The 22,510-nt window shown below is 52.0% G+C and overlaps 1 protein-coding gene across 3 annotated transcripts in view; it reads left to right on the top strand.

Annotated features, from left to right (window-relative positions):
* Positions 1-8,980, top strand: part of MSRA (methionine sulfoxide reductase A) — a 286,690-nt gene extending 277,710 nt beyond the window's left edge. For all 3 annotated transcript variants that reach the window (XM_074355493.1, XM_074355495.1, XM_074355494.1), the window contains one exon: positions 8,748-8,980. In XM_074355493.1, the coding sequence (XP_074211594.1) occupies positions 8,748-8,854 (107 nt within the window). In that variant the 3' untranslated portion in view covers positions 8,855-8,980. The remainder of the gene's footprint in view (positions 1-8,747) is intronic.
* The last annotated feature ends 13,530 nt before the right edge of the window (positions 8,981-22,510 follow it).

Genomic DNA, 22,510 nt, shown 5'->3' with positions numbered 1-22,510 from the left:
GTGGGTCACCGCGTGGGTGGAGGAGGGCCTGCGGAAGCCAGAGCAAATGGGCAGTGGCGCATTTCAGCCCCACAGCTCTGAGCTTCTCCCCTGGCCTGAAGCGGGGGGCCCAGCTCAGCCCCTGTCCTTCCCCAGCCAGGGCTGCTGCCCAGCCCAGCCTGACGGGGCTCCACCTTCCGAGACACGAAGTAGAAAAGCAGGAGGACCCAGTTCCTCTGGCACCCAGGAGACGGTGCTTGGAATTTGTCCGGTGTGGGGAGGCAAAGGATAACCACTGAGTCATGGAAAAACGAACACTGGCCATCTCCTCCCCACCCATCCCCACCTTGGCTCCATCTGCCTTAAAGACATGGCCGCAGGCAAGCAGGTGACCTCAGAGGCATCTGCCAGCTTTGCTGGGGCCCAGTGTTTCCTTTAATCTTGTAGAGTGCTCTGACGTGTCCCCGCGGTCACAGGGCAGGCGATGGACGAAGTGTGTCACTGGGTCACCTTAAGTGGGAGCCAGCAGAAGAAAAGACCATGAACTTGATGCCTCCAGAGGCTCTCCCCCCACCTGCTTTCATCTCCTCCTGCTGTTTGGCCTGAGTCCCTTTCAGCTTCCGGGCCTCTCCCCCTACTCTGCCCGCTGCCCTGTCCAGGCCTCTGACCCCTCCCTCCATGCGCGTGGGGCAGGCCCATCACTGTCCTCACAGCTGCCCATCGTCAGATTCTCACATCACTGTTCGCCTCCTTGGGACCGCCCCTTCCCGGCTGGACTGGCCTTTCCTTCCTCTGCGGCCCTGAGGCCTCTGCACCTCCGGTGTTCTGGCACGTTCCGTCTGCCTTCACCTGCATGCATGAGCTGTCTCCTCTACCAGAATTCTGACCTCCCTGAGTGATGGGCCGTGGTCCTCTTCACTCCCCAGCATGTGGGCGTGGCTCCCACTTTGTCACGGGTCAGCCATCCCATCCCTCGGCCCATCACGTGACCAGCCTCCCTGTCTGAATCGAAATCTCCTCGAATGCTGGGAGATTCTCTTCCCCCGTCCTGCCTCGCCAGCTCCTGCTGCGTAACAGGCACTTAGGTTGTAATTGCTCCCATGTCTGCTGTGTTTGCTGCTCCAGAGAGAGCTCCTTCAGGTCAGGGGTTGCCTGGTCCCCCTCCATGTTCCTAACGCCTGGCACAGTCCATGGCGCACGGCAAATGCCCCACAATGACTGCTGGCATTAGTTAATTAAGTGAGGTTGTAGAGTTAAAGAGCTTATTTGCAGGGAAGTCTCGTGACCGGCTCACGTGAGCACTGCCTGTCTTCCTGGATCTTTCAGCATCACATCCCAAACCCGGGACAACTGGGATCTGTACTAGAGGAAGAAAATATTCCGCATGGGGGGCTCTGCTCCAGATTGTCACTGCCCTCACAGCAGCCCCAGCTGGAGCAGTGCTGGCCGCTGTGGCCAAGGAGAAAGTGCGATGCTCATGCCGGCTTGGGGCAGCATCTGCCCAGAAACGGCAGACGTCCCTTCCACTGGCAGCCTTGTGACTAGAGCGAGTCACGTGGGCACGCTGACCTCAAGACGGAGGGCAAGGGATGTTGGCGACCACGAGCAGACTCTGCCACGCTTGTCCCCTGGAGCAGAGCTTCTCAAATTCTAGCACGCACATGGATCACCTGGAGGCGGTGTTAAAATGCAGACCCTGATTCAGTAGGTCTGGGCAGGGGCCAGATTTCACATTTCTAACAAGCTGCTGGACCACTGTCGACATTCTGAGGACCAGGGGTAAAGCTTTGAATCTTTACGGGCCAAACCGAACTCCTTCCCTGTCCCCATCTCTGCAGAGACTGAACTCAGCTCTCAGCTCTCTCATTTTGTGTTGCAAACCGAGAAAAGCATCCTTGAAGGTCAAAAGACACTTGTGATTTACCTCGAGGGTGAGGGGGACACAGAGGGATGGATAATGAAAGCCGTTAAGTGCTCGGCACAGCACAGCGGCGGAGTCTGGGGAAGGACAGAGCACAAGGATGCTGCAGCTCTTCTAAGAAGCCAGGATCCTTCCGTCCAGAGGCCACCATTTACATAAGCAGATTTGGTAAATGGACCAAATTAGACCTAATTGTGTCACCTCTTTGTCTGCTTTGCCCCTGTTAGTTTCATGGAGCTGGGAAGGGTCATTGCAGCTCTGACTAGGCTTCATAAAGGCTTCAGCCCCATCGAGCACCCTCCTCATCCATGTCACGTCATTGTCCCCGGGATCTTCTCACCCTTGCAAGTGCTGATGGTCACTGACGGGCTCGGGCCGGTTCCGTGGTTCCAGAGCCTGGAGCTCCTGTTGTCCCAGGGGCCCCTCTGTGTTGAAGGCAGGCAGCCTGCCCCTCCTCCTGGTGGCTGAGGCTGAACCCGGACAGCGGCACACCGGCTCCCTGAGCACCTGCGGCCAAGTGGTCCCGAACTGGAAGCGTGTGTGCCTCTGCTCAGCTCAGGAGAGGTGGGGTTTTCCTTTCTAGTGGTTTTATTTAAAAGTCGTGCCAGTCACTTTGTATCCTTTCCCAGAAGTTTTGATTGATGGCAATCTGGTCAGCCAGAAGCTGCCAATGGAACAAAACTGCTGACTTGGGCACTGGAGTTGGTGGAGCTTATTAAACCTGCACGACGGGGTGTGCGTGTGTGCGTGCATGCACACGTGCAGGATGGAAACAGCGCAGGATTCGATGGAATTAGATCTGGAAGGAACTGAAGGGCTCTCTGTTGAGAAGGGAAAAATATGAACCAAGGAGGGGTCCTACCTGTACATGCTCCCCGCCGCCACTAGAGGGCAGAGTGCGGGACAGCATCCCAGTCACCTGGCTCCTGCCAGGAGCCTTTTCCTCTCATGCGGACCTGGTTGGCCTTTGGGCAGCAATTTCAGGTTGAGTTCTTAAAAATCAAACCCTCGTTTCCTGTGGGCTCAGAATCATAAACTGGATTTCACTTCTAGGATCTTACCATTAAAAATCTTTAAACAGTGATCATAAAATGGAACTCACACTTAGCTTTTACAAATAACGTCATCAAAATGGAGCACTTAAGAGAAGGCTAAATTCTATCAGCGGGCAGAAGAAACAGGGTTTGCTTGGATTGGACTTAATGAGGCTTTTGAAAAATATGCATCTGATGGGGTTTGAACTTATTATAAGTATCTTCTTCCTTTCCTGGTGACTTTCTCATTGGCTGCGGAGCCATTTCTCATTGGGCCTTCCAACTGCGATTGAAATTAAGGTCATCCGTCTTGAAAATGCTCTTTGCCGGCTGGATATGCCGGCATGTTCCAGAGCCCTAAGTGGGGCTGGGCAGTTGCTATGATGACTTGCACGTCCAAAGGTTCTGAATACAGGGCCTGTGGGTGGACTCCGGAGGGTCATAGAATCATTTGAAATTATAAGCAAATATTTGATGGTGAATTTATGTGGGAAACGTATCCACAGTGTTTATCAGGTTCCCAAGGGAATCCATGGCCCCCCCCTCAAGGATGTTAAGAGCCACTATCATAAATTGGGTTTCTTTTTTATAACGATCCATTTTCTAAAAAGGGAAGGTGTCCATGGGTCACTCTGTGTACTGTGGAGGTTGAGTGTATGTCACTCGGCATCCTCATGTACACCTGTATTCACATGTGTGTGAGCACACACACACATGCAACAGTGCACCCACGTCCTCTCTCCCTGGGCTTTGCTGTCCTCCACTGAGACATAAGAGTAGCGATTCCTCCCTCTTAAGTCAGTGAAAGCCTCACATGGACTAGGACTTTGGAGACACTGCAGTTCAGGGATGAAGGCAGACTTCTCCGCCTCGACACACTCCTAACCCTACCTGTCGATGCCCCAGCTCGGCCTGTGCTGCTGTGACCTCCGGGCTGCATTCAGGAAGGTGTAAGAGTCTGTCTTTTCCACACAATATACTGAGTATCCCTGGGTGCTTGGAGCCTCTCCGGATGCTAACAGTAAGCTTGTTAGCAGGTTACAGGAAGCAGAATGGTCACGTGTTCATTAATTTTATTAAGAGAAAGGCTTCCTGCCAACAGCCCTCTAAGGATGGGTTGGACCCAGGGCACACTTGCTGGCAGAACGCCTGTAAGGGAATTGTCGGGCCACTTTCTGGGGCGTGTGTGGTGTTCAGCAGAGTGGCTGGCGCTGGAGACGCCTATTAGGGGCCAGGAGCTCTGCCCGGACGAGTAGCTGCTCACCTCTCTTTCCTGCCCCACAGAGATGGACTCAGAGCTGTAGAAGTCGAGAGTGCAGGGGGTGGAGACGGAGGTCTACTTAAGGAGGGCAAGGTGGTGGGCTCCTTTCCCCAGGGTGGTTGTCGGTGGGAAGGCAGACCAGGACCATTGTGTAGTCAGAATATGCCAGGATGCTCTGTGCTGTCTGCCTCATCTTGGATTCTCATCACAGCCCAGTGAGTGAGGTATTATGCCCATTTTACAGATAGAAAAGCTGCCTGCAAGAAGAAAGTAATAAGAGAATAAAGACAGAGGAGGAGGCTCCCTGGGGCCATCTAAGAAAAGGGTGAGGTAAGAGTCTGTGAGAAGGGGAGGGCGGATATAGCCCAGTGGTAGAGTGTGTGCCTAACATGCACGAGGTTCTGGGTTCAATCCCCAGTACCTCTGTTAAAATAAATAAATTACCTGCCCCCTCAAGAAAAAAAAAAAATATATATATATATATAAAAGAGTCTGTGAGAAAAACGTGGCTAATTGATTGCATTAGGTGACCCCCCCCCCAGAGAGCTCCTGGACCAGGTGTCACACTGACGTGCGTTATTTCACATTAGACCCCTCTTACTTCCCTCTCAAAAATCAGCAAGGAAAAAAAACTGCCACAAACAATGAGCTTTAGATAATTGTTTTAGAGTCAACAAGAGTGGAAGAGTTAGGGACAGGAAAGTTAGGCCCAGAGAGTTCTTGTAACGTCAGAGGGGAGTGGGAGTGGGAGTGGATAATTAACTGCAATGTCTCAAGCGCTGTAAGGGGCAGCAGTATTGTGGGAGCCCAGAAAATGGAGGAACTTCAGCCTCCTAAAATCAGGAAAGGGTTTAAAGAGGTGGGAGCATTTGACCTGGGTCCTGAGGGATGGGTAGGAGCTCGTGCAATAGAGAAGACAGAAAGCGGTAGTGTGTAAAAGAATGGAATATTCAGGAAATATATAAGTTTCAAAACGACCCAAGACAGTTGTACTCAGAGAGGGAAAGGAAAGTGCTAGAAAAACCAGGGAGGGGGATGAAGCTGAGGAGGTGGGGTGGGCCCTGCAGGAAGGGGGAGGGGCCGGGCAGGTTCTCCCAGGGATCCGGGTTTGAGGTGGTGCTATTACCAGCGCCTGCTCTCCCGGCTCCAGGGGCGGTAATCAGACGGGTCCTGGAGAGGATACCTGTTCTGTTTAGCCCTGTAGTTGGGCCCAGCATGGGGAGGGGGGAAAGAGCAGGGGAAGGACATCCTCCACTGACAGTCACCGACAAGATCTAAAGTCACCTCGGGAACCCCTGGCACTGCCTCCAGCTGTGTGTGTGTGTGTGTGGCCGGGGAGGCAGGTATTGGTTGAAGGCCGTGGGAGAGGCCCGGCCTGACTTGCTCTCATAAGGAAGCACATGAGGAAGCAGAGGGCCGGGGCTCTGGGAACAACGGAAACAGACGAGATAGGGTTCTTCATTTTCCCACTTCCTCTGTTTTACATCCAGTTTCTTTTGCGCCCTTTTGTCCCCTCTGCGCAGTTTCAGAGACAGGATTGAGCACAGCCCTGTGCCAAGTGAGGCCTCAGCCTGGAGGCTGCTGGCCCAGTGCACGGGGGCGACGTCCGCCCCAGTGCAGACGTGGCCAGAATGTCCCAGCCTAACAGGAGGTGCAGGAGGGCAGCGTGTGGCTCTGTCCCCTGTGGGTTTTCATTGCTGTTTATTCTTGGTTTTCCTCTCAAATGAAAGCGAAGCGTCTGCCATCGTGTGGCGGAGCCCGGTACTGCCCCCCGCGCCTCCCCGCTGCTCCTGGAAGGATGCAGCCCTGGGGTGGTCCTGGGCAGGCTGGCATGAGAGGCGGAGGGGAGCCGGGTATTAGCGCTCACTGGCGCCGGCCTCCCTACCTCGGGAAAAGGAGCTTCTGGAGATGGCGACTGCGAGCTCCGGGGCCTCAGGAAGGCCGAACTCATTTGTACAAGAGGATGGCCATTTGTGAGGGAGAGAAGTCCCGGAGGGCGGGCGGCAGGTGAGGAGGTGGCGCCCAGAGAGGACGAGCTGGGATGAGGCTGAGAGGAGGCAGCGGCACAGCCCTCTCGCAGCAGGAACACTCCCATTAAGTGAGGCCCCGGCAGGGAAACTTCCCAGGTCACAGTGCGAGGTCACCGCGGCACGTGGGGACTCCTGGAGCGCGGAGCGTCCGGGGGAGGAGCGCGGAGCATCAGCCCTGCGGCGTGTGAACGAGGCGGAGGGATGAGTTCCCCGAGGCCATCGCAGGCCTTCACACTGGAGAGGGTGTGAGCCCCGCCCCTGAGTCTGGAACCTTCAGGATCTAACCTTTTATTTGGTATTTGGCTCCAGCTACAAGAGCCAAGAAATGATTTTGAATCAGTTGGAGAAGTTCTCTGGCTCTCTTGAACGTGGGCCAGGAATGGTAAGGCCTCACCTCTTTTTCTTTTATGAGCTCCCAGGTGCTGCCTGGGGGAGCCAGCATGCTCCACACACCAGAATATTCCATTGCCACAGCCACCTCGTGTCCCAGAGGCTCCCTTCAGTGTCCCTTCTTCACAGGCAAATCCTAGTCATGACGGAAGTAAGCGCCCTGGGCTGCACGCGGGGGCTGCGCCCTGGTCTGCTTTCTGCTCACAGTGAGATTATCCCTGACTCGCAGTCTAACCGGGACAGTTAACCAGTCCCAGGTCCTTATGCTCCCTGAGGCTCTTGTTCCTGAAAACAATCCTGGCACCAAATGCCGTGTTCGCTGGGGTTCAGTCACAGAAACAGAAAGTGTTCTAGGTATTTCAAGCAGGATGGATTTTACAAAGAGGGGTTACTGCTTCCAGAATCATCTGAAGGGCTGTTGGAGTGAAGGTCAGGGGGCAGCACGCCTGGATTTCAGGATGCCCAGAAGGTCCAGCAATTGCTAGCCATCATCGCGATGACTGTAACTGCCAGCCGCACAGGAGGGACTGACCCTTGGGAGGAGCTGGTCTGCTCTCTGCAGGTACTTCTGCCCGTCCTCCCCGCTGCATCTCGCGGGCGATGGCTTCTCCTTCCATCTACCTGCCAAATGCCACATGCGCTTCTCTCCTTGGTGGAATCTAAACTGGAGTGCTGCTGGCAGTAGGATCTGGGAAATGCGGTCTCCCGGCTTTCAGCCTGTGCAGTAGCAGGGCCAGCTGAGAATGTCGGGGGTCAAGGACAGTACCTGACACACTTTTCAGTACGGACAGTAACAACAGGACCTCTTTCAGATGGCTGTTGTGAGGCTGAAATTCACAGAGTGTGGCATATGGTGAACCCTCCATAATGGTTGGTTTATGAAAAATAAAATCGAAACTGAAGTCAGAGTGGCTCCCCGTTCTCATTTCTGACCCCGTAAGGAGCCCGGCTGCTTCTGAGCTGCGAGGTCCAACCCACCCACCTTGGTGAAGGTCCCGTCCTTGACAGGCCCGGCCTGCTGGGCATCACATCCTCAGCTGACCTCATCCCAGCTCAAAGAGCTGGTGGAGATTCAGGAAGAAGGTAAAAGTTCTCAGGGGGAAACTGGGGCAGTGAATCATGATGAATATTACATTGAATTCCCCATGCTGTGCAGATTTGAGGACTTCATCCTAAATGGACCAAGACAGTCAAAAGGCTTGTCAGTTCCCTCATGAAGACACAAGTTGAGGATGGGCCCTGCACCCCGGTCCCAAGTGGAACCAGCAGAACTGGGGTCGAGTCTCTGTAGCCTCGTGCTCAGCTACTCCGAGCAGCCTGCACCAGGAAAGAATCAGGGCACAGCTGAAACCCAAAAGGGAGCGGAAACGGCTAAGCTCCACGGGGAACAATGTCTATTTCTTAATCCGTCTCCTGCCCCAAATAGCTCCGCTCTCCTCCCCCACTGGTGTTTACGTGTGTTTCTTTCCCTGACAGCAGATGCCAGCAGGCCTTCAACTGGGTCACAGAGGGTGGGGGTGAGCCCACCAGGCCCCCAGGCCACATCCTCCCCTGACCTCAGGCCCCAGGCTCTGGGCCTGGAGTGCCCAGAGCCCAGAGCCTGGGAGGCCCCCTGCCCTCCAGGGCATCCCGGCAGGGTCCCTGCTGCCCAGAACCACAGCGAGGGAGCGAGTGGGGTGCCTCTGTCTGGCCTGCGAGTGGTCAGAGAGACTGCGCTGGGCGGTGTGCAGCCCCCCCCTTTCATCCCCTCCCCTTGCAGCCCGGCCTGAGTCCTCTTGGGGGCCCCTGTCTCCCAGGGCAGCCGGGGAGCCCCACGCCCTGCTGCTTCCCCTGGAAACAGGGCCCCAACCAGGGCTCCCGACACCCACAGAGTGGGGGGGGCAGAGGTAGTGTAGAGGGTAGAGTGTAAATTACAGAGTCAGAAAAACCTGATTTCAAATCCCAGCCCCCTGAGGCCCAGGGAGGGAAGCGCTCGCCCAGAACAACCCAGCTGGGAAGTGGCAGAGCGCGGGCCACAGGGACTGCTGCACGTCCCCAGCCACGTGTCTGCCCCTCACCTCCCGACCTCCTGCCCCTCCTCCTTCCCAGGACCCCTGCTGGTCCCCAGCCCTGATGGTCCTTTCTCTCCACAGGTTCTGTCGGAGCACGGCTTCGGCCCGATCACCACGGACATCCGGGAGGGCCAGGCTTTCTACTACGCGGAGGATTACCACCAGCAGTACCTGAGCAAGAACCCTGATGGCTACTGCGGCCTCGGGGGCACCGGGGTGGCCTGTCCGCTGGGTATTAAAAAGTAATCTCTCTCCACGTGGCCAGCCCTTGAGGTCACAGCAAAAAAAAAAAAAAAAAAATCAAAAATCAAAAATGCTTCCAACAAATCAGGCAATTCTTTTGTATTTCCCAAGGGGCTTTTCAAAGTGCACAAAGGCTCCTAAAAATTGTGTTCATTGAGGTGTAATTGACATGAGGTGCAATGGATGGTTGATAGCATGTAATTTAGCCTCTAATAAGTAATGGTGGGAGAAGAGATGTGAGGTTTTTTGAATCATTTGTTGTCTGAGGGAGATCATGAATAATCAGTGTTCACCCTTCTTGTGCCTGGGTGCCTGCCCTGGACTCTAGGGGACAAAGCTGGGAGACTGTCGCCAGGCTAGGGCAGGTGGGAAGTCCTCTGTCTGTGCCCTGTTCCACTTCACATGCCTTCCGGCTTTCCAGTGCCTTAAAATTTGTAAACCCTTATCTCCTCCGTGAATCGTTCCCTGACATACTTTGCTCTCCTGATCCTATGCACGTGTCAGGAGCTTTCTCTCCTTTCAGTCCTCCTGGTGGCAGGGAAAGGGGGTGAGTTAGCCTAACGCTTTGCTTACAGCGATGAGAAATGCTCGTTCTAATAAAAGTCTACAGTCTAATAATACAAACTGATGTCTCATCTGTGTTTTACTTGCTTAGGTAAGACATCTCTAAGCATTGTCAGATAAATTTTAGAACTCTCGAAGAGCTTGGGAGGGAAAAAAAACCTGAAAAATCGTTTTCATCCAAATGGGAAATACGATTGAAATCTTTGGAAAACACATACAGCTCTAGCTCCTTGCAACGTTAGTAATAAACCTTTAGTAATAATGGCTGTTTACCACATGCCTGCCACAGCCGTCACATCAGGGACTATTCCAGATAGAGAACAGACACATCTAATCGCTGCCCTTACGAGTCTTTAAATTCAAAACAAGGGGTCGGAGGGGCATCTGCAATAAACACATGAATAAATAAGATAATTGCTGGTCTTGAGAAATGCTATGAAGACGATAAATAGGATGAGATTATAAGTTGTGTCTGGGGGCCGAGGAGCTGTGTTCAGAGCTGTTTTAGCTACGAGGTGGTGACATGTAAGTTGAGAACTGAATGATCTGAACGATGGAAAGGAGGAAGGGAAACATGAGTTGGGGGAGGAGAGCAGAGCTCTGAGGGCAAGGAGACGGATTAAGAAATAAGACATTGTTCCTCGGAGATATAGCCCGTTTCTGCCTTCTCCCTCTTGGAGTTCCACTAACACCTCAAGAATACGTAAGTGGAGTGGAGATATCTTGTCACTGTCAGCATCCCCGCTGTGACTGCTTGAAGAAAAAGCTTTTCAAATAGAAGGACCAGGAAGTACAAATGGCCAAAGCCAGGGCGGAGGTGGGGTGGGGGTGGGGGGGGGCGGGTACGGCGTCGGAATTTTTGCTGTTTGAGAAGCAGAAAGACCAGTGAGGCTGGAATAGCTTGAATGAGGAAGGTACTGGAGAGAGGTATCTCAGAACCAGACCATGCAGAGTCTTCTAAGAACATGTTACTGGGATTTAAACTTATTTTAATTTTTATAATTTAAATTTAAATTTTTATAATTTAAATGTTATATAATTGTCTTTCTCTGTCTGATTTACTTCATTTAGTATAACAATCTCCAGGTCCATTCATGTCACTGCAAATGGCATTATTTTATTCTTTTTTATGGCACAGTAGTATTCCATTGTATAAATATACCACATCTTCTTTATCCATTCATCTATCGATGGGTATTTAGATTGCTTCCATGCTTGACTATTGTAAATACTGCTGCTATGAACATTAAGGTGCATGTATCTTTTCAATTAGAGTTTTCTCTGAATATATGGGATTGCTGGATCATATGGTAACTCTATTTTTAGTTTTTTAAGGAATCACCATTGTGTTGTCCATAGTGGCTGCACCAGTTTACATTCTCAGTGTATGAGGGTTCCCTTTTCTCCATGCCCTCTCCAGCATTTATTATTTGTAGACTTTTTGATGATGGCCATCCTGACTGGTGCGAGGTGATATCTCATTGTAGTTTTGGTTTACATTATCCAATAATTAGCGATGTTGAGCATGTTTTCATGTGCCACTTGGCCATCTGTATGTCTTCTTTGGAGAAATGTCTATTTAGGTCTCCTGCCCATTTTTTTGATTGGACCGATAAGGGCTTAATTTCCAAAATATACAAACAGCTCATACAACTCAATAACAACAAACAAAAAACCCACCCAATATCTGTGTGTTTCTTCCCTACGTCATCTCTCGGACATGTCTGCTTTGGTGAGTTCCTGATCCTGAATCTTAGCATTGTTACTCATGATCTCTGAGAGGCAGAAGCAGCATTTACTGGGGCTCTGAAGCAGGGGGTAGAAAAGAACAAGGACCTTTCTAGAGACCAAGTCTGTAGATCTCAGGGAATGAGCTGCAAACGAAGGGGAAGGGAGGAGTTGGAACGTTTCTCATTGCAGGAGCAGAAGAAGTGGAAAACGGAAGCAGCTGTGGAAGGGGACCTGCTTGTAAGCGGCGGAGGACTGGGCTTTCTGGCATACCCTCCTCGTGGCCAGGTGCTCTAGCCAAACCTTTGGAGAGGCCTGCAGCTGAAGTTGGTAACCTGCCTCCAAGTTCTAGGGGCACCATCGACCAGTGGGGGGGGAGGGGTGCGGTGGTCCCAGGTCTATTTTGAGCTCTCCTGTAGATATACGATTATTTCAGGCACAGCTAATCGCACGAGAATCCCTCTTCACAATGTACAGCCCACCCTTGGCCTTACACTACAAACTGAGAAGGACGCTGGGTTTTGAGGCAATGCAGTGTTTAATCACGGGTATGACAGAAGCATCACAAAGTACAGTAACCAGATGGCCCAGGGTGATAGATGCAAACTGGACCCAGAGTCTGGCTGATGCTTGAAGGGCCTCTTTGCGCTCAAGGTCGCCTTCTCAATCCATAACAGATAATTAGACACCTTCGTGTATACGCCGAGCCGTTTCTCCCGGCCGCAGCCCACTCCCCAGCTGACAATGCCCAGCTGGTACCATATGTTTGTGGTTTTTTTCTGGCAAACCAGAGGCCCCCCACTGTCACCCTAGGAGAGAAAAGTTGTTTGGGAGTGGAAGAGGCAGCAGCAAGTGGCTCTTAGAGCCTCCTGAGGACACAAGGCCAGAAGCACTGACGCTGTCTTTCGATGAGTGTATGTTTTTAATTTTTGATTAGATTCTCCAACTGCATGCCTGTGCGCCCAGCTCTGTGACCATCAGAAAGGGTAGCAAACAATTTGGTCAAAAGCAATGGTGATGAATGACGATTTGGTCAAAAAAATAAACATCCACCATCATCGTCATCCAGTCCCGTGCGTTTATTTTGATGTCCCCAGGGAGTGGTTTTCTAATCCGTTTTGCCTCTCAGCACTTTTGTTGTTTTTCAGGATTCTTCCCATCTCCCCAGAAAGATCTCATTTTGCTCCTTCTGTATTGTTCACAATAGCAAAAAGCAAAAAACAAACAAACAAACAAACAAAAAAACAACCAAAAGTCCATTATGCTTTCTACTAGGTCATTGGTTGACTACAGCAGACATGCAAGCTGTACATTAGGATGCAAAAAAAATACCAAAAAAATGTGTCACAGTGTTAGATGGTGGTTTAAAACATCCAGTTTTAAACAATTTACAATTTTTAAAACATCATGGAAAGATTGCCAAATAAACACAAGGACAACAGACATCATTGACATGAAAATTAAGGAATACACTACCTTTCATGACCCCCAAACCTTGTGGACCACTTAAAAATTCCTATTAACGAAGAATGTATGTTCATCAAAAACAATCAGAAAACTGAGATACGGGGGAGAAAAAGCATACAGGCTATCCATGATGAGACAAATAGGTAAATTTAAATATAAGCGCGTGCGCACACACAACTGTGTGTGAGAATATTTCAGATAAGATACAGGTAAGTTCCTCTTCCCGGTCCGCCATCTATACCGCTTGCGTTTTCTTTACCACATACACAGAGAAAGAAATGAAATAACGTTTCTAACTCCGGCCATAAATAGGCAATTCCTCAGTCACATACAGCTTTCCACATCCTCGCGTGTGCAAATACGTGCGCGTCATTCTTCTTTTCCAGAAGCAGGATCGGACAGCGCACAGTGTCTCACGGCTCATGAAGATTTATTTTTGAAAATATCAAGTGACACACAGAAAAGTCCACAAGAAGCACCACTTAATGATATGCCAAGAATCCAAATACAAAAGAAATAAACAACCCCTCCCCCTGAAAGTAAGACATGGGTTTGTTTGCTTGCTTTTTTTAAAAACCAGATTGTTATCATGAACAAATTGCTGTGTCCATCAACTTACTTGGAACCAAACTATTCTTTTTTAACTTATTTATATATATTTTTATTGAAGTATAGTCAGTTTACAAGGTTGTGTCAATTTCTGGTGTACAGCACAGTGCTTCAGTCATATAGGAGCGTACAAATTTTCTTTTTTATATTCTTTGTCACCGTAAGTTACTATAGGATACTGAATATAGTTCCCTATGCTGTACAGCATAAACTTGTGTATCTGTTTTATGTATATTAGTATCTGCAAGTCTAGAACTCCTAATTTATCCCTTCCCACCCCTTTCACCCCTTGGTAACCATAGGTTTGTTTTCTATGTCTGTGAGTCTGTTTCTGTTTTGTAAACAAGTTCATTTGTCTTTTTTTAGATTGCATATGTAAGTGATATATGGTATTTTTCTTTCTTTCTGGCTTACTTCACTTAGAATGACATTCTCTGGGTCCATCCATGGTGCTGCAAATGGCATTATTTTATTACTTTTTATGAGTGAGTAGTATTCCATTGTCAAACTATTTTTTACCCAATACTTCAAAGTCATTGGCCAGTCCCATGACCTTTCTTTAAAATGAAGAATTATACTTGCTTCTCTAGAGATGAGGGGACGTATGTGAAAGATGTACAGTCACGAACTTAAATTTCCAGAGCCAAACAGACCTTGGTTCAAATCCCAGGGTGAACACTTAGTTAAGAGAATGTGAATTTTTGTTGTTGTTGTTTTAGCATTCTAAGTCTCGTTTTTCTGCTGGCGATAAAAATTGTCCCTCTCCTGCAGGACTGCTTGTGCGGAGGGAATGAAATGGCACCTGTAGCGCACGGTGCCTGGCCCCGATACACGCCAGCCTGTGCTCAGTGGTAGCTCCGGCATCTCTGTGGCTGTTGAACCAGGCAAATCTGGGCGTGGCCAGGCGGGGCCACTGGATTTGAAGCCTTGTTCCTCCTGAGCTCCCACCCCTGAAGCCAGCCTGCCTCGGTTGGAACTCTGGGCCTGTAATTACCTTGCTGGAGTGTGTCCTCCGCAAGGCTGTCAGCTTTCCTGGTCCTCATTTTCCCCATCTGAAACAGGCCTGCCTCCTAGGGCTAGTCCCCAACCCTGGGAGGTGTTTGTGGAGGCACTTTGGATGCTACTGTGCACTGAACGGACTAAGAGATGGCGGCGGAGGAAACGGTACTTATGATGCGCACCACGACCCTCCTCTGCTCTGTGCGCTTCTAAATGCCTTAGTGCATGGACTGACTTTATCCTCACAACAGTCCCGGAAGGACTCTTAGTATTCCCATTTTACAGATGAGGACATCTGAAATGGCGCAGACACAGAGGGAAGTCCAGGCAGCGAGCAGAGGAGCCGGGAGGGGAGCTGAGGGAGTCTGCACCCCAACCGCTACCCTGCACAGCCTCCCTGGGGTTGCAGAGCATCTGAACTGGACTGAACAGCATCCCTCCCAGATTCACGTCCACCCGGAACTCAGGATGCGACCTAATTTGAAAATAAGGTCTGTGCAGGTGTAATTCATTAAATTAAGATGACGTCCTGCTGGATTAGAATGGGCCCTAATCCAATGACTGATATCCTTATAAGAAGAGAAAGCAGAGGAGATATACACACAGGGTAGAAGGCTGTGGAAGGATGAAGGCAGAGACTGGGGCGATGCATCCACAAACTAAGGAACACCCAGGGTGACCAGCAGCCACCAGAAGCCAGACAAGGCAAGGAAGGATCCTCCCCCCGGAGCCTCCAGAGGGAGCAGAGCCCTGCCAATGCCTTGGCTTTGGACTTCCGGGCTCCGTGAGAGACCATGTTTCTGCTGTTTTGCTCCACCTCTGATCCACAGGAGAAAGGGGGGAGGGTTATGCTGCCAATGCTGGCCAGCTTTCTGGGGAAGCCCCTCTCCAAGCCGAGGAGAAGCTGCATTACCTGGCAGGCGTCCTTCCCTCCTTGAAAGTCCCCAGCACACAGCATGTTCTTGGTGAGCACTGGCATGATGTTGGAGCACGTTTCCCAGTTGACCAGCTGGATTTTGACCTTCTGTAGCACTGTATCCGTATTTTGGCGAGGAGCTGCCCCGGAGAGGAAGCAGATGTGGAGAGTGAGGATCTCAACATGGTCCCTTTGGGTTGAGGTCAAGCACCCACCCACATCCTATCTTTTCACCTCCAAGACAAGGGAGCTGCCCTATGGCCCGGGGAACAGCCCACATTTGGACTGGGTGGGGAGGGGTCAAGAGGGGTCTCCTTCTGAACCAAGAGCTCCCCAGGACTGGGTCCCTACTGGATGTCAGCCTCAGGGAACTATCTTCTCACCATGCAGAAGGTGCTGGGTCCCAGCTAGGTCCTAAAAAGGTGTTTTGTTCAAATCCGTAAGGTTGTAAAGAGAACCCACAATGACAAGTTGTGTCCTGGGGTTAGTGGCACAAAAAGATGGGCTTGACAGTGTCAGGGCCCTTGAGGAGTTCGCTGCCTATGTATGGGCTGTAGGTGAACCCAGCTCCTCGAATGTTCACTCCCCAAGATACAGATATTTTCCTCTTTGTCAGTTGCTGCGTCCCCAGAGCCTGGAACCTGCCTGGATCACGGAGGAGCTTCAGTGACTGAGGTCAATGAAGCATGAGGGACTCTCAGTGAAGAAGATGGCCTTTTTCTGAAGCTCATGAAAAGCTTCTAAGGGCAGTTCCCAAGGAGGGGTTCTAACGTGGCTCTGAGCTTTAGGACCACGTGGGAATCAATGCAGAGCCATCTGAGTGCCTCTTGGGATGAGCAGCACAGCAGGGAGCATGCTTGTCCCTGCCCTGCTGGTTATGGGAGAAGTCACATTTACCAGGAAGGAAGACAAACGGACACCACCATGTGGGGTGGCTGGGCAGAGTGGCAGAAGTAGGTTACACGCGGACCCTCGAAGGACAAATTCATATTCAGTTTATCCCCTCCTTTTTGGTCTGGATCTGTGGTTTTCAAATATTCTAGCCACAGAAGCTTTGATCACAAGGGAGCAGAACTGGCCCCACCCATTGGAACAAGAACTGCTCTGGCGAATACCAGCTTGGGCTCCCTGGAGCCCAGGCCGTTTCACCCACTGGTATGTCCTCAGAACTCCTCTTAGTCACCCTTCAGACTCTGAACACTTCTGCCTGGGCTTCCCCTGAGGCCCTGCTCCACAATATGGACATAGAACTTGCTGCAGGAGCCCAGGAAAGCCCAGGAGAGACGGCTCCCACGTGAACTGAGAAAATGTTTCATCAGGGACCTTAAATGAGAACTAGGAGTCCCCAGACCCACGAGGCAGGCTGCCTAAGCCCAGAAGAGCCCCTCCGTGAAGAGCTTCTCATTGTCAGCCGCAGCCAGGGTCCCACCCCCATCCCCCCAACCCCCGGGGTTGGGCTGTGGTAACTCACCAGTCACGCCCCATCCGGTCACCCAGCAGTTTCTCCATCTGCCTAGGTCTGTGACCTCTGAAAGGCAGATGGGTACCTTCTCGGCACCCAAGTTAAGAGGGGACTTAAGCAAGAGCAAAGCGATGTCATTATTGAAGAGCCACTGGTCAAAATTAGGATGAGTAATAAGCCTGCTCACTTTGACCTTTGTTAAGTTCTCCATGCCATTAAGATTTTCTTCACCATATATGACCTTCAAGGCAGCTCTGATTCCAAAACAAAAGAAAGAGGGAAAAAAGTGATGAAAAGTGCTCCTTGGGAGGAAATGTCTGCACCGTCTGAGACTGTCATCCTGAGAGCTGGGGGACAGAGGGCATCTGGGGCCGTGCACTTGGCACAGAGCCGAGCAGGAGGAGCCAGACCCGTAGCGCCAGTCCTGCCCTCCGGCCAGCCGGCCTGACGGCCTCTTACTTGGGCAAATACACCTGTAAATTTCATCAACAAATGCCTGGGAAGCCACGCTGTGCATGAGTAATTGAGGGACTGGACCTTGATGTGCAAGAAAAGCCAGACTGGCTATCTTACAGGCACCTGGGAAGTTTGCTATTTCGTGGGCTGGGACGCAGACAGCACCTTCTGCCACACAGCCAGGCCTGGTGCCCTGCCCTCGGGGGCCTAATCCCCCTAGGGGCCCCCAGCTCCGTAGTCAATGTCAGCTCACTCTCTCTCGGAGCAAGTGCTTCGGGAAGGACTCTCCCGACGTTCTCACCAGGACTACGCGCACTTAGCAAACTGCTGAGCAATCCAAGGTCCGTTCTGCAGTTCCGGCCCCACACCGTGGGCTGGGCCCCAGCGCAGGAGGGGAGCAGCTCCTCTCCGCCCACGAAGCGTGATCCGTAACCATCCAGGCGTATACCTCCTGGTGTTTTGTTTTATGGTTGATGAACGAGTAGAGGCAAATATTCTACCACGACTAGTTTGCAAAGGAAAAATTCTGTCTGCGACACTTACTTAGTTTTGCCTTTGAAGCAATGGGATGCAGTGAGAATCCACCACTCACTGAGGATCGATCCTCCACAGAGATGTTTGCTTTTGTGAAAGATACTCACCTGCCATGGGAAATCTCTAATGTCTGCAGGCGCCCCACCTATGATCTCCAAAGGTTCTAACTTCCTGGGATTGCTTCTGATTCTCTGGCCGCATTTCACTAAGAACAGAAAGAAGGAAGAGGGAGGGGAGACCGAGGGCCCAACAGTCAAGGTTGATTGGCTTGGAAGAAATTCGAGTATGATGCCCCTGCCTCCTCACCCCGCAGCAGGCAGACAGCAGTGGCTTAGCCAGGTTAATACCTGGTGGGGGGCCCAGCAAACAAAAATGACGCCCTCCATGCCTACCGAGGGCCCTCCAATTTTCCAACTGTGAGACTGTGCTTCTGGAGGGGCAACAGCTCCTGCCTTCACCATGACTGTCCCTCTCTGAGGGCCTGGGGGTGAACGGCACACAGCCCCAAGCCCTGGGGCTGGGTCCTGCTACTGTCCCCCAGGAAGGAAACCCAAGGGAAATTGACCAGCTCCTCCTTTCCTAACTGGTTTCCCTGCACTTCCTACGGAGATTAGTAGCACCGTCTTTCACTCAATTTCATCCCTAAACATCATCCCAGTCACACCTTGAGAGAAGTAAAAATTTTGGCATTTCCTACGTGATAGGATTGTTTTAACATCTTCTGATGGCTTTCAAACATCTGAGCAATGAGAAAAATAAACATCATCGGATCTAAAATGTTGGGTGCTTACTATTTGCCAGGCACCATTCTGTTTTGTCTAAATTAATTAATTTAATTCTTGTACAAAACCCCATGAGGTAGCAGAAATTTTAAAGAGAAGACAATGAAGGCAACTTTAAGGTTAGGACATCTGGCCAAGGCCAACAGCTGATAAACGATGGAGCTAAGATTTGAACAGAGGCAGTTGGCTTCAGAGCCTGTTTCCATGACCACTGGGCAAACTGCCTTCTAAGTGTTCACCATATTTATAAATGGGGAGGAAAGGCAATGACATTCAAAAATGTTCACAGAAGTGCATCATTTAAAAGGTATATCTATTCAAACCAACTCTCCACCACGCATCACCACCGCCCATGTGGTTCCCACACCACACGTCACCAAGCCAACATGCCCACCACCACACAGCCCCGTCACCACACACCCCTGCCATGACACAACCCCCCCGCCACAGCTGTCCCCACCACATGTCACCATCAAGCCCAGCACTCATCCCCACACATTTTGTTGCCACCAGTGCGCATCGCCACCACTACCAGTCACCACCATGGCCACCGCTGATCATTGCCTTTGGGTTTCTCTCCTCTGACTTCCCTGGCCTTTCAGCTCCCCAGAAGCGCCCTGCTCCTTCCTATCTCTGAGCTCCTCCCTGTGCGCCTGCCAGATGGTACTCCTTTGAATGTTTAATACTTCCTTCCCCTCGCTAGGGAGTAAAACTGCGTTAAGGGTAGGAAATGAATATGTCGTCCTTGGTCATAAAGCATCTCTTTCCTAAAACCACTCCCAGCACGCGGTAGAGGTTGGATACCTGTCAATCAAGAGACTGACAGCATAACATGAATCTCTGTAAGTTCTCCAGACCCAGGGAGATGAATCCATAGTAGGTGTTAAGATGCTGCCTTCGTTACAGTTATACTATTTATGGTTTTGCATTCGACCAGCTAGTCTCCACAGGATCCTTCAGAGTATTTTCAAAGAGAAAGCAGCAGGGATCACACATGGCCTTAAAGCTGCAAGACAAGGCTCGTTGGCGCCTCCAGCTGGACAGCTGGTTACCCCTTTCAAAGGGTTTATTTACACTGGCCATTTACTTGGGAAATCTCTGGTACCTAACATAGATGTTAAGCGTGCGCACACACACACACACACCAGACTTGTCCACGTGTAACTTTGAAGTTGGGGACGTTTGGGGAGCAACAACCTCAAACAACTGGTGCCAGGGGCCCCAGCACCAGCGTCACCACGGGCGCCTTACTGAAAGTGTAGTCCCTCCAGTCCCGAGAACTACAGAACCAGCATCCCAGAACTTGACTTTCTGAACAAGCTCCCCAGGCGATTCTCCTGCCCACCAAGGAGCGAGCGCCCTGGAGAGGCACAGACCTGAGAACACCCCAAGAGACCTACGTGGCAGGCCGCTGTGAGGCCAGGGCAGCAGCAGGGCGACCAGCAGCAGAAGCACTGCTCTTCCGTCCCTCCACCCTGTCATTGTCCCCGGTCTTTACTGAAGCCGCTGGAGGGGCTTTGGGTGAAACTGCACATAGTCAGTTCTGAGGGACCGAGGCAGGGCTTCGCTCTCCATGCCTGCTGTCTCTCAGCCCAGCCTGCCTGCCCAGGTCACAATAGGGCACTGGGTGGAGCCAGAAGAGTCCAGGCAAGGCAGCCAGGTGGCATCCTGGATCCAGGGCCTGATCACCTCCATGAGCCCATCCTCTGGGATGTGCAGGTTGCTGTGGAACTGGGAGGCAGAGGCAGCGGAGTGGGCGGACTCCACACCAGTTGGGCTCCTGCAGTTCGGGACATCTCAGATTCACTGATGCTTCAGGACAAAAGAGCTGAAGTCGTTAGGAGACGGGGTCTGACGTGTCTGCTGGTCCAAACCAGTCAGGTGATACAGTGGTGGAAGCACCATTGCATGAAGACGTATGTCCACCCCAAGACCTGTACACAGTGTTTATGGTGTCTTTATTTGTAAGTGCTAAAAGCTCACACTCTACACGTCTATCAGGTGGTCCGGCCAGACATCAGCAGTCGTCCTCAGTGATAAAACGGAGCAGACCACAGGCACCTGCCATGACACGGATGCCTTATGCTGAGCTGAATAAGCTGGACACAACTGCCACCTTCTGTTATGACGCACAGACGGCCCGGAGAGCACTCAGTTGTTGCCTGGGGCTGGGCTTGGGGAAGGGGCTGGGTCCCCATGGCGCTCCGGGGAACTTCCTGGGGTGGTGGAAAGGTTCTATGTCTTGATTGTGGGGGTGGTCACACAGCCGTTCGCACTTGTCAGAATTCATAGACCCATACATTGTAAAAAGGTTAGTTATTTACTGAGTTTAAATTACTTCTCAAAAACCAGACTTTGTGATTTGTACATTTCAAAACTTCACTGCAAGCCCCAAAAGAATTGCCTGCTTTGTTGAAAGTGTTTTTTGTTGTGACCTCAAGGACGTTTCAGGAGGAGAGAAACTCCTCTTTTAACTCTGGCTTAGACTGCTCAGGCCTGCCGAGTCAAACCACCATGGGCGGGTGGGCGTCCACAGCGGGCCTGTGTTCTCTCTTAGTACTGGAGGCTGCAAGTCCAGGACGGCTTATCCAGTCCTGGTGAGGAGCCGCTTCTAGCTTTGCAGGTGGCTACGTTCTCGGTGTGGCGTCAGGTGGGAGAGAGACCCCTCAGCTGTGCCTTCTTGTAAGGACAGTAATCCTGTAGGATCAGGGCCCCACCCTTATGACCTCATTTAACCTTCATTTCTTCCTTAGTGGCCCCAACAACAAATGGCTAGGCTCCAACGTGTGAATTCTGGGTCCATAACAAATACCCAGCGGACAGGCCACCCCGGTGCCCCCGAGGCCGCAGTAGCCATCAGGGTTCTTGCTCAGGTACTGCTGGTGGTAATCCTCCGCGTAGTAGAAAGCCTGGCCCTCCCGGATGTCCGTGGTGATCGGGCCGAAGCCGTGCTCCGACAGAACCTGTGGAGAGAAAGGACCATCAGGGCTGGGGACCAGCAGGGGTCCTGGGAAGGAGGAGGGGCGGGAGGTCGGGAGGTGAGGGGCAGACATGTGGCTGGGGACGTGCAGCAGTCCCTGTGGCCCGCGCTCTGCCACTTCCCAGCTGGGTTGTTCTGGGCGAGCGCTTCCCTCCCTGGGCCCCAGGAGGCTGGGATTTGAAATCGGGTTTTTTCTGACTCTGTAATTTACACACTACCCTCTACACCACCTCTGTCCCCCCACCCTGTGGGTGTCGGGAGCCCTGGTTGGGGCCCTGTTTCCAGGGGAAGCAGCAGGGCGTGGGGCTCCCCGGCTGCCCTGGGAGACAGGGGCCCCCAAGAGGACTCAGGCCGGGCTGCAGGGGGAGGGGATGAAAGGGCGGTGGTGGGGGGGGGAGCTGCACACCGCCCAGCGCAGTCTCTCTGCCCACTCGCAGGCCAGACAGAGGCTCCCCACTCGTTCCCTCACTGTGGTTCTGGGCAGCAGGGACCCTGCTGGGATCCCCTGGAGGGCAGCGGGCCTCCCAGGCTCTGGGCTCTGGGCACTCCAGGCCCAGAGCCTGGGGCCTGAGGTCAGGGGAGGATGTGGCCTGGGGGCCTGGTGGGCTCACCCCCACCCTCTGTGACCCAGTTGAAGGCCTGCTGGCATCTGCTGTCAGGGAAAGAAACACACGTAAACACCAGTGGGGGAGGAGAGCGGAGCTATTTGGGGCAGGAGACGGATTAAGAAATAGACATTGTTCCCCGTGGAGCTTAGCCGTTTCCGCTCCCTTTTGGGTTTCAGCTGTGCCCTGATTCTTTCCTGGTGCAGGCTGCTCGGAGTAGCTGAGCACAAGGCTACAGAGACTCGACCCCGGTTCTGCTGGTTCCACTTGGGACCGGGGTGCAGGATGGGACCTGGGGCTCCTGTCTCCACGAGGGAGCTGCTGTTTGCTGACAGCCCATCGGCTTCTGTGAGGTGATGTCCTCATGTCTTCCACGAAGAGGGTGGCTAGGAGTCCTTGAGTTGAGCATTAACCCACGGCCTGACCTGCTGGGCCCTGCCGTGACTTTCCGGATTTCCGTCCAGCCCTCTGAAGGGAAATGAAGGAGACTGATGGCTCT

This window comes from Camelus bactrianus, chromosome 31 (genome assembly GCF_048773025.1).
Source record: "Camelus bactrianus isolate YW-2024 breed Bactrian camel chromosome 31, ASM4877302v1, whole genome shotgun sequence".
In the NCBI taxonomy this organism is placed as follows: Eukaryota; Metazoa; Chordata; class Mammalia; order Artiodactyla; family Camelidae; genus Camelus; species Camelus bactrianus.
Note: the sequence above shows the minus strand (reverse complement) of the source record. Positions and strands in the feature narration are given on the sequence as shown.